This window comes from Panthera leo, chromosome F2 (assembly GCF_018350215.1).
Source record: "Panthera leo isolate Ple1 chromosome F2, P.leo_Ple1_pat1.1, whole genome shotgun sequence".
Classification (NCBI taxonomy): Eukaryota; Metazoa; Chordata; class Mammalia; order Carnivora; family Felidae; genus Panthera; species Panthera leo.
In genome coordinates this window covers 21,362,598-21,375,190 of record NC_056695.1, presented here as the reverse complement: position 1 = coordinate 21,375,190, position 12,593 = coordinate 21,362,598, and the positions used below count along the sequence as shown (strand labels likewise).

The window sequence follows — 12,593 nt, the reverse complement described above, 5'->3', positions numbered from 1 at the left end:
TGATCTTATAACCAGAGCTTTATATCTTTCAATCACCTTCATCCAATTCCCCTACTCTTTGTGTCTGGTAACCACAAATTTGATCTCTTTTTCTAGGAGTTTGGGATGTTTTTTTTTTTTTTTAGATTGTACATGTAAGTGACATCATTCAGTATTTATCTTTCTCTCTCTGACTTATTTTACTTAGCATAAGGTCCATCCATGTTGTTGCAAATGGTAAGCTGTTCTGGTTTTTTTGTTTGTTTTTTAATGACTAATATTCCATTGTATGTGAATACCACAACTTCTTTATCCACTCATTCATTGATGGATATTTAGGTTGTTTCTGTGTCTTAGTTATTGTGAATAATGCTCTAATGAACATAAGGAAACAGATATCTCTTTGACAATGATTTTGTTTCCTTTGGATAGAAACCCAGAAGTGGAATTGCAGATCATAGGGTAGTGCTGGGTTTGTAATTGTTTTACATTCCCACCAGCAGTGAACAAGGGTTCTCTTTTCTTCAAAATCTTGCCAGCATTTATTACCTCTTTTTTTATGATAGCCCTTCTCAGACATGAGGTGAGATGTCACTGTGGTTTTGACTTGGATTTTCCAGATTAGTGATACTGAGCATTTTTTCATATACCTATTGGCTGTCAGCATATTTTCTTTGGAAAAATACCTATTTATTGTTTGCTACTGATTTGTATGAATTTGTTATATATTTTGAATATTAATCCCTTACCTAATATGTGGCTTACAAATATTTTTTCCCATTCTTTAGACTTTTCATTTTTTTAAATTTTTTAAAAATGTTTATTTAATTTTGAGAGAGGGGCAGAGAGAGAGAGAGTGACACAGAATCTGAAGCAGACTCCAGACTCTGAGCTGTCGGCACAGAGCCCGATGCAGGGCTTGAAATCACAAACCGTGAGACCATGACCTGAGCTGAAGTCAGATGCTTAACCGACTGAGCCACTCAGGCACCCCTAGATTGTTTTTTTCATGTTAGTGCTGTGCAGAAGTTTAGTCCAATGTACTCCACTTGTTTGTGCTTTAGGGATCCAAAAATAATCATTGCCAAGGTCGATGTCAAGGAGCTTTTTTTCTGTTTTCTTCTAGGATTTTTCTGGTTTCTGGTCTTATATTTAAGTCTTTAATCCATTTTGAGTTAATAGTTGTGAATGGTATAAGATAGGGGGCTAGTTTCATTGGCTTACATGTCTGAAGCCAATTTTCCCAGCACCAATTATTAAAGAGACTACCTTTTCTCCTTGAGTGTTCTTGGCTCCATTGTTAAATGTTATGTGACCATATATATACATGGTTAATTTCTGGGCTGTTGATTCTATTTCATTGATCTATGTGTCTGTTTTTATGTCTGTACTATACTGTTTATATTACAAGAGCTTTATAATATAGTTTGAAATCAGGAAGTGTGATGCTTCCCATTTTTCTTAGGATTTTAAATTTCAGGTTTTTTCTACTTCTCTAAAAACTGCCATTGGAATCTGGATAGGTTTTGCATTGAATGTATAGTTGGTTTTGGATCACATGGACATTTAAGCAATATTAATTCTTCCATGAATATGAGATACCTTCCCACTTGTATATGTCTTCCAAGTTCTTTCATTAATGTCTTACACGTTTTTAATGTAGTTATTTTCCTTGATTAAATTAATTTTTAAGTATTTTAGTGGTCTTGATACTATTGTAAATGGAATAATTTTATTTTGTATGGATAATTCATTTTTAATGCATAGAAACACTACTGGCTTTGTATGTTAATTTTGTATCCTGCAACAGATCTAACACTTTTTTGTGTGTGGAGTCTTTAAAATCATGTCATCTGCAAATAGTTCTACTTCTTCATTGTCAATTCTGTGCCTTTTATTTCTTTCCTACTGATTCTTGTCAATGGGGGACATAGGTCATGCATAGTATTTTATACATCTGCTGTAGCTACAATACTAAAGTCATAGACTTTATTTATCTGTAAAATGAAGGTTTAGGGGAAATGACTCAAGAGTGCTTCTAGGTTTAATAAACAGAGTCCAGAAAACTATGTCATAATTCAAAGTCACATACCTAATGTCAGAGTTGAGAATATAACCCAGGTCTCCTCATTCTGGCACCTGATTTTTTTTTTTTTTAGAAGAAACATGTTTCAGGCTTTCTACTGATGAAGGGAAAAAATGGTTGTCTTTGCACCCACTTGTGCTGGGAAGCTCTTGTACATTCATAAAATCTTTACATGAGTATGTGGCTAGTTAGGGAAAATATTATTTTGCGACATTCTCATTATTTGTTAAGAGGAGTTTGAGTTTCCTGTCCTCTCCCTAGATTCAGTCTTACAATCACTCACTTAAATACACATTTCTTAAAGTAGAAGCCCTGTAATTTTTGTGAGAATAGGACTGCTGATTATAACAAAGATCATTACCTTCATGTTCTGTATTAGTCCTGAGGGTGGAGTTGCAGTCCTTGTGTGGGGGTCCCAGAGATCACCTGTTCCCTTTCAGGTACACCTAAGGGTTGCCAGTTATCATTGTAAAACCTTTTGCATTTTTACTCAAATCAATGACCCCATTGTCACTGCATCATGATGCGTTGTGTCCGTAATATACCACAGGCATATTCCATCTTTTGAATTTGTTTCAGGGTGCTACTTGATATGTGGTTCTTATTGATACTCTGTACAGGAAGAAAAAAGCCATTAGTATTTCATTGGCAGTAAACAAGCCAATCCAGGGCTCTTTGTGAATAACCTCACCTTTCCAAAACTTGTTTTAAGAATGGTTTAGAACAGTTTAAAGTAAATGTGCTCTAGACTGGCATCATCTCCTACACCTGTAAAGATAAGACGTATGACCATTTTTTTACTTTGTTTACTGTGGAATTAAATGCCTAATTTATATCTTAAGCGTGTACCAGAGAATCAGCTGGATTTTTTTTCAGTTCCCTTTTCAATTTCTCTGCCACGCATTGCATTCTACAGTACGTACTGTGATGTGTTTTGTTGTCTAGGGGAAACATATCTAATTTCAGATAATCAACATGTAAAAGAATTTGAACTTACTTTGAAAAAAAAAGCATTCCATTTCTTATAGAAGGACTTTTATATGTATTTACGAAGGTAGTCGTCCTGAAAGCTTCTGGATGGCTATCTGAAGAGCCTTCGTCATTTTCTGCTACATCCTGAAAGCATATTCTGTGACAGCAATAGAACTACTCTGTAGCTTCCTTTATTCACTTGTTTGTGAGAAGCAGCTTTGGGGAGGGGCACCTGATCTCTGGCAAATTAGAGAAAATAAGACCAGAAAGAAAGTAAGAAAAATACACAAGGATATGACAATAGATGCCAAGTAAATGGTTAAATCTGTAAGAATACTTGAAAACTTTTGATTTAGTGGAGGATTTCCCTTCAAAATGATGTGTCAAAAATGGACTTGATATTAAGTAGCAAAATGAGTAGGGTGCAGAGCAGTACATATTATATATACACAATTTCAAATAGGAGTCTGCACATATATAAAATATAGAAACATGTTTGTGGGGGCTATCTGGATAGTAGCATTCGAAATGATTTGTATTTCTCTATAAAATGAAAGCTCTACATTTTACAAATGTTTTACAGTACACATGAATTTTTATGCCAATGAGAGAAAAAGAAGGACAGCTTTCTGTGTTGTAACTGATCAGTTTTCAAATCTGATGTGTATATCATAGTCACTCAAATTTTTCAGTGTCGCTCACTCAGAACTTGGAAGGGAGTGTGTGTGTGTGTGTGTGTGTGTTCAGCTGTATACTGTGGGGCTGATAATTTACACTGCTGGATTAAAATGCCATTGAGAACAGTTAGGAGGCATTTCAGCATCTGGGCTTCAGATTCAGGGCCGACCTGGTGTGAATCGCATGTTCGATCCTTGCCAGCTGTTACTTAAACCTCTCTGTTCCTCCTCCAAGTCTGTTTTGTCATCAGTGCAATAGTGCTGGTAATACCTATCTATCCCTGAGGTTAGAGAGACGTTTGAATCTGCGAGGCTATGAGAAGTGCTGAGGAGAGTGCCTGACCCTACAGCTGTCATTATTACCGACAACCTCCTTGTAAGCCCTGCTGCATGTGGCTCCCGCAGCCAATTGTGTCTTTCTCTCACTTACAGCCAGTATCCTAACAATGGAATTCTTTATTCTCTGCCGCCGAACACAGCTAGAAAGTGCTCTTCTGAATGATCATCCTTTTATACCTATCTTAACGATGACCTCCTCTTACCAAGTATTTCCCCATCTCTGCAGGCAAAGGGAAACTGGCCTCTTCCTAGTCCTTTTATAAAACAGAGGTTGCCAGGTTCATCTTCTACACCATCCCTGCAGACGCAAAAAAAAGGAATAAATGAATGCAAAGTAGCACACTCTGTTGCTCTAGTCAAAAATTGCCAAGTAGATCCTAAAACTTTGAAAAGAGATCTCTAGTCCTCAATGCTGGACTATTGTTATTGAAGGATGACAAAGATATGGAGTCCATTTGACATTGGACTGTGGTCCATGCTTTTAGCCGGTTATTTGGGACAAAGACCTTGTTAATAAGTAACTTAATAGTTTCCATTCCCAGAATACAACATCTCTATGATCTACATCAAAATAGTTATTTGCTTCCATTTTACCTACACATAATACCCCCCCACACACATGCAAAAATTAACTTAAATTCCACTGTTTGCTTCTGTGCAAATTGATACTGATTTTTTTTAATTCCTTAGAACTGTAATTGAAAATTATACTCCAGTCTTTGCGCTATTTTTTAAAAGCTGTTTTTCTATAGGCTAAATAGAATATTGTCCTCTAAAAAATGATGATTATCTTTCTCTTATTTAAAAGAGATTTTGCTGATGTGTAGGTACTTACTATAGAGCTTTTGTACAATGGCAGTTTATAATCATGTTCTCATCCTTGATGGATGAGGTAACCTCGGTTGTTTTCCTGTTTTTTTTTTTATCATCTCTGGCTAATTCGGGTGTTCTACAAATAGTCTCATCATTTAAACTAGATTTTTAGATTGATTTTTTTCAAATCAACTACTAAAAAAAGTTCGTTTACAATTTTCCCATATGGCAAAGCCACTTTAAGGTCAGTGCAAAGAATGCCTAATGGAAATAAATGAAGAAAAAAAAAGTTGCTTCTGACATCAGTCAAGTTTGAAAAACGTAAAATACTACCAACTTAAGGAAAACTTAAACTTTCAGCATCAAAAAGTCCACTGGATCCATGTTTTGAAAGGTGACTGCTTTTGACAAAGTTTCACGCACAGCTACTGTGTTTTGGAATTCGTAGTCAATGACAGTGTAGATCAACTTAAGAAATAGCCATCCCTTTCTTAAACAGACTCCAGATTATATGTTAAAGTGCAGTCCAACATTCTTAGGGGAGGATTAAGTTTGGATTTTTGTTTTAAACAGACGTGATGTTAAGATCTTAACTGGCCGTTCGCACAATACTGCAAAAAGGGGGGGGAGCATCGTAGCGAATTTCCAAAGCAGGTCTTAAGGCTTCTTGCTGGGAGCGCTGTCTGGCCTCACCATGTGTCTGCTCCTTTCACAGCACGCCATGCCCTTCTGGAGGATCTCCAGCCACTCGGACCTCATGGCCCTACATCACGCCTTGGAACTGGAGTACCTGTAACAGCCACCTAGCACTTTGAAGCCGCACAACTGCCCTGCGACCAGGAACAAACCCAGCAGGCCTGTGTCCTGTGTCTGCGCTGGGATACCCGACTTCGCGATTGCAACTCGTTGACACACAGCTGCTGTCGGTCTTCACCTCTGCCCTCGTGGTCAACGAAGGGCCACGCCTATTTCTTCAGAACAGAACAGCTGTTGACTCTAGTACTGTGAAGCCAATGAAAATAAGCCATGAGAATGTTCTAGTACAGTGTAATGTGGCGTTGCCGCATTAACTACATGGTTCAAACCTGTGAAGAAAGGACCTGCAAACGCTTACGTTTTTCGCATCTTCAATGTGACTTAAAGAGCTTCTCCGATACAGCAAACTTGATTGCACAACAAAGACTGAAATGTGTTCCCTGAAGACTGGCGAGGGGATTTTTCTTGTAAAGAAAGTTTACTTTTTGGTGTCTCATACCCAGGGTAACCTGTACATCTCTACTTATTTATGAACAGACTTTAAAAAAAACAAAACAGCTTTATGGAGGTATGACTCAAGCACCGTCCAGTTCACTCGGCCAGACTTTTTTGACAGCAAATAATTGAAGAGACAATATAACACAATAAGCGATTAAAGGCCTTTGCCTCACGACACAGCAAGTACTTTGAATTTTAGCACATTGCAAAGTAGTTTAAAGTATGTCTAATTTAAACGTGTAATATGTACATCACTGAGACAATCATGTACAGAGAGAATTTTGGGTGTAAATTTGTAATAATGGATGATTCTTTTACATATCGTTTAGAAAATGATATTGAAAGGTAGCGATGCCTTGATCGTGAAGTAAGAGGCAGTATGTGCACAAAGTCATGCGCGGTGCCTTATCGACGTACTGGTTATAAATATGTAGATAATGGATTTTTTTTTTTTAGATAATGTTGTCAAGACCAAAAGCATGGATGTTAATAGGATTTTGTTTTCCAAATTGTTCTTTCCATCTTTTTTTTTAATGCTGTTAGGAGGACCTTGGTAAAATAACACAGCCGTGTCTTAAATCATTTCAAAAAATAAAACCGTTCCTCCTACCACCTCACCTTTTCATTTTCAACACTAATGTATTATATGTAACTACTTGAAAAAAAATGATTATACAAATGCTTCTTCCCACAGAAAGAATGTAGATGATCGATAGATATATTTTATTAAGATGGCTCATGAATTGGAGACTAGCAAACTTTTGTGTGCTCAGACGATAGGGTCTGCATCTTCTTGATTAGATAAAGGAGGACATTACCACGTCTCTAGAAATGAGCAAAACTTTTTGATTGTTGCTTCTGTTTTCCTCCACACCTTTCCCCGATCCCCACCCTCCCTGGAAAGTTCATTGCGGGCAGTGGACGTGGCCCGATCGTCCTCACGGAGGTTATTCTTAACCTACAGTGTGTATAAAGCATAAAGCTGGGAAATAAAAATTGTCACCTTTGTTATGTGATAAGACAGTTTCTCCAACAGTGATGAGTTTGGGCACTAAAGACTTCCATTATTAGGACATTATTTTTTAGATGAACTTTATTACATTGGGGGGAAAAAACACCAGCTTTAACCCAAAGTAGCTAAAGAGCTACTGTATCTTTTTCTGAAGTTTCATGCTGCTGCTAGAATTAGTCACTCATGAATTTTCCAAACTGCTTAAATTAATCGAATTTGGGTTTTTCTTTTTTGCTTGAAACAAACAGAAGTTGACAATTTTTTAGCCTTTCCATTTTATGTTTTTGTACTCTGCAGATTGGAAAGACAAAGTTTATCTTGGCTTTACTGTATAAAGGTGTGTTGTGTCCACAATCGTGTACAGACTTTTTCTTCAATAATTTTGTGTTTAAATTAATAAAATTGATTTGTGACGTACTGTAAGCTCCTTGAATATATTTTCTTATCGCGCATTTACAAGAAACAGCAGGACCTGGGCTGCATTAGAATGCTTCTGGTCTAACAAAAGGAAGTGGGATAAAGCCATGGTAGTCATAATGGCTTTATCAGTCCTTCAGGGGACTAAACTAGAAAGGGAACAGCTGTTTCTTTGATCACTGGAAGAACAGAAGAGCTCTATACATCCTCTAAAACTATATAAACTGGACTCTCAACTTTACCATAGACCAGAACTCAGCATCAAGTATCTTGGATGGCAGAGCACCGATTTATCGACTTAAACACCGAGGGGACAGCAATGGAAAGCAGTTTCATCTATAAAGAACACCCACAACATACACCTCTAAAATTTGGCCAGATTGCGGACAGCTCTAAATCCTGGGATTTAATCTTAGAAACACAACATCCATACATACAAACACATGAAAAAGCAAACATGCAGTTGGCTGACTCAATTATTGGGCCCACGATGTCCATTTTTAACAGGCACACACCCAGCCAAGGGGCTTGAGTAATGGAGTGTTTGAGCATGCTCAGACACCCCAAGAATAAAAAAGTTTGGGGTGGGGGTAAGTCAAAGAGGGGGTAAGCCTCTCTTTCCTGCTTCAAAGAGAGGCAGGAATGGGGGGGGGGTGTGGAGAGCTTTTTAAGTCTCAAGTAAAGAAAATAAGGAAAATGTGCAAAATGGAGGGTTTATCCTCAAAAGATAATTTTTTGAAGCACTGCTTCTAACATGACACCCCCCCCCCCCCCGACCAATATGTTTAAAGGGCTTCCCTTTGACCATTCATTGGAGCCCAGGTGCTTCTACTTGGCATTCCAAAGTCTCCAAATATAGTACCTACTTTCTCCCCAACATAATCTCTCGTTACCGCTATGAACAAACCTTCGGTAAGCATGAACTGGACTCTTTAATGGGCCAAACAGCCTATAAGCATCGCTCCTTCATCTTTGTTCAGAGCATTCCCACTTCTGTCAATGACTTCCTCCACCCTCAACCCACCCACACCATGTCCAGCTTTAGTGTCTTCTTTGTTGCAGAGCCTTCTTTCCCATCATGGGACACAGTGTTCGTTCCCTCTGCTGAATTTCTCCCACTCAATGTCCATAGTATCATTGGAGTTCATATTATTCCCTTAAAGATTCTCTGGGCCCCCACCATGGGGAGCATTGTCCTAGGTGCTAATGAAGCAGTGCCCTTCTCCTGAAGTTGGAGTTTTACATTGGAGTAGGTGGGAAGAGACAAGAATGAGTTAATGAATAAGATGCATTCAGTCAAAAACACTCTTGATGAAAAGACAGGGAATATGAGTGACGGGACATAAGCTTCTTTGGACAGGGTGGACAGAACCATACTGTATGAACTGAGGCCAACTGCTAAGATACAGGCAGCATATGAAGATCGGGCAGAACACACAGGCCGAGGTCCTCAGAGAAGAATGCTTCTACTTATTGTGTTCTAGGAGTGAGAATCGCGCCCATGGGTCCAAGAAGAGGCCAGTGAGAATTGCACCCATGGGTCCAAGAAGAGAGGACTTTGGAAAGGAAGGGAGACCAGGAAAGCCTCGAAGTCGTGGTAAGGGATTTGTATGTCCTAAATGGAATGGGAAGCCATTGAGGGTTTTACACAGGAGTGTGGCCAAGCCTGATATACTCTTTGAAATGATCACTGTGGCTGCTGGGTGGAGAATGGGCTTTGGAAGCGCAAGAGAAGTGGGAAAACAGAGCCAGCTCCTTGACTGCACAGAGCATTTATCAGGGCACTGCATTATTCTGGCTTAGTTAAAAAATAAGATGAAAATGACAGTCCCATCCCAGTCCCTGACCTCAAGCATTCAGATGGTGATTTAACAAGAATCAATTACAATTACGAAACAGGCTTCCATGATCAGTAGGGATGCATGTGAAGTGGGACTGGTTACAGGCACTAGGGGAAGGCAGAACGCTTCCTGCAGAACTGACGTCTAAACAGAGACCTGAAGGCTAGAGTTGGCCTGAGCAGCAAGAAGGGGAGAATATGAGAGCGGCCTTGAGTGGAAGGAATGTGGCAAGGGAAAGAGAGAAGAAAGGAAAGCCATGGGACTATGGGACTGAACACTGTTGAGAATAGAAGTGGCCAGGAGAGGGAAGGATCAGGGATTTAACTGTTCTTCATCTCAGACTAAACTTCAGGCGTTAGTGCTTTTATTATACATGAACTTAACTCCTCCCCCTTCACAGGAGAAAGAAAAGGAAGGGGATGTGAAGAGAAATTTCAGTCAGGCTCCTGCATTAACACACGAAGCCCAGAACTCTTCACCGTGCCAACGATTCCACATGAGACTTCAAAAGTTAGGTTTAAGTCGTGTCCAGTGGAGCCCCCTTTAGAGATTATGAAACTTGGGTCAAATGCTTTGCATGAGGTCACAGCCAAATAAGGCAGAATCATGACTCCTTGGATACAATACAGAATCATGGAGAGATCATGAGTTCTCAGGGCAACAAATGTTGGCTTTGCCTCCCTGCTCTATCACTGCATTCCAGGGCAAGCATGGGCAGCCCCTGTCAGTTTTCAAGGCATATTCAGTGTCCTGTCCACACAGTTAGTACAATTTCCCAATGATGAGTGATTTTTTTTTAATTTTTTTTAACATTTATTTATATTTGAGAGACAGAGACAGAGCATGAGCGGGGGAGGGACAGAGAGAGAGAGAGAGAGAGAGAGAGAGAGAGGGAGACACAGAATCCGAAGCAGGCTCTAGGCTCTGAGTTGTCAGCACAGAACCTGATGCGGGGCTTGAACCCACGAACCATGAGATCATGACCTGAGCCGAAGTCGGACACTTAACTGACTGAGCCACCCAGGTGCCCCAAGTGAGTGCTTTTTTTAAAAAAAACCTTAGCACCTCAATTTGCATGTCAATCTTTCAGAAGTTGATTTAAAATCTGTCTTCTAGGGGTACCTGGGTGGCTCCGTCCGTCGAGTGCCCAACTCTTGATTTCAGCTCAGGTCATGATCAAATAAATGGTGGTGGGATTGAGCCTCACTGTCAGTGTGGAGTCTGCGTGGGATCCTCTCTCTCTCCCTCTCTCTCTGCCCCTCCCCTGCCCTCTCTCTCTCTCAAAATAAATAAATAAACTTCAAAAACCTAAAGTTTGCCTGCCAGTATCTACAAATGTCAACTTTTAGCAGTAACTTACAAAATTTGCTTTTAAATTTTAAAGAGGGCACTTGTTGGGATGAGCACTGGGTGTTCTATGTAAGTGATGAGTCACTAAATTCTACTCCTGAAACCATTATTACACTATATGTTAACTAGGATTTAAATAAAATTTTAAAAAATTAAATATTTTAAAGAATAAGTATTTGAATATGACCCGGACGTTCCCAATTGAAATGAATATAAAGGAGGCCATTTGCTAAACAGAATGTGGAAGTGATGCCACAGATGTTGGGTGTTCACATAAGACATGCAGGAAATCTCCTTCCAGACCCTGGAACTTGCCCACACTACACGCAGTTATGAAAGCTTCAACTGGAATTGTCCCGTCCATCCCATTCAGGATAGTTTTTTGACAACCCAAAAGGACAGAGGTAGTAAAAGCACTTCTCTCAGTGTCTCTCAGAATGTTTCCATTTCTCTCTATTCTGTGCAATTACACAAACTGACAGGATAACTTGTGGCAGAAGAAATGAAAGGGTTTGTAATTTAGGAAACCTTTGGCCCCACTGACTGAAAGCAGGTTGTTTGTAAAAAGGAAATCCTGACCTCAGCTAACTGGCAAACTCTGTCAGAAGCAATAGAAGGGAACGAAGGAGAAAGAACAGCGCCCGGGATTTTTATTGGCCACAGAAAAAAAATGGATGCTCTGCCAGAGGAAAGCCCTTCGAAGAGAACTCTCCGGTGGGGGAACAAGACATGCTCAGTGTTACTGAGTGTGTGACTGCACAGTTGCATGGCGGTTCTGTTCTGGTTTTGTGGGCTGGTTTGACTGGAGGAGTTTGCTGCACAGGACTATAGCTAGACTGACAAGCCCAAAGATGGTTTCTTCCATTTAGCTGGAGGTGAAGGGAGTCCTGCTTCTCCTACAAGCACTCTGTGGCCTGCCCTATCTTCTGTCTCGGCTTGACACAAAGCTCCAACAAGCACAATGGAGTGTGCCCCAGGTGTGCAAGAAGATAAGCTGCATAATGTTTTTCACGTCAGTGCTGTCCAGCAACTCACCCCCCACTAACTTCCTTCTTCCATGTGCTATTTGTTTGGCAGGACTCTGCAGTGACTTCTGGGTAACTCCATAAAAAAGGAGGTCTCTGCAAGTTCTAATTTCCTTATTCCAGTGGTTTTCAATTAGCTGCCCATTGAAATCACCTAGGTGCTTTGAAAAATACTCATGCTTGAGCCCCACTTCAGAGATCTAATTTGCCTTGGGTGGGGCTTGAGCGGCAGCCAAGGTAAGAAGCCATTGTTTCATGTCAACCAGGTGTATGTGAGAGTGACCTCCACTGTAGTCAATTCCTGGCAGGTCTGGACAATTTGGGAAGTGTGTTTTCCAGTTTTCAGTTTTTCCTTTCCAATCCAGTCTGATCGCCATTTGGCTATGCCTGTATTTCTGAAACCCTTATGACTCCAACTCAAGCCAACACCTGGGAGGTTCTTACTATGACTAAAAAGTTCTGTCTGATGCCAGGGGTGTCCCCAAAGGGCTGGCCATCTGGTGGAGAAAGAGATATATGCTAAAAGGCAGACCGTGATGAAGGCCTCACTAGATTGTAGAACACCTGCAACCCGTGGGTGCAAAGGCTGCAAAGAATTTTAATTTATGATGGAAGCCCAGAGGGTACAGCAGTGAATGTTGGCTGGGGAGACAGAAGAAGTCTCACTGAAGAGCTAATATTTTTGCTGGCTTAAATGGAAAAAGAAAAATAATTCTGACAGACTCCTAAACCAGGTCCTCCCCTGGATTAACAAGAGAAATATATAGTAACCACAGGCTGAAAGACAGTGGAAGGTGGCTGCAATAATCCAAACGAAACGTAATGAGG

General features: G+C 40.0%; 1 protein-coding gene across 1 annotated transcript in view; it reads left to right on the top strand.

Annotated features, from left to right (window-relative positions):
* Positions 1 to 6,775, top strand: part of EYA1 (EYA transcriptional coactivator and phosphatase 1) — a 169,367-nt gene extending 162,592 nt beyond the window's left edge. Inside the window, exon 18 of the mRNA XM_042924177.1 lies at positions 5,582 to 6,775. Within this exon, the coding sequence (XP_042780111.1) occupies positions 5,582 to 5,662 (81 nt within the window). The 3' untranslated portion in view covers positions 5,663 to 6,775. The remainder of the gene's footprint in view (positions 1 to 5,581) is intronic.
* The last annotated feature ends 5,818 nt before the right edge of the window (positions 6,776 to 12,593 follow it).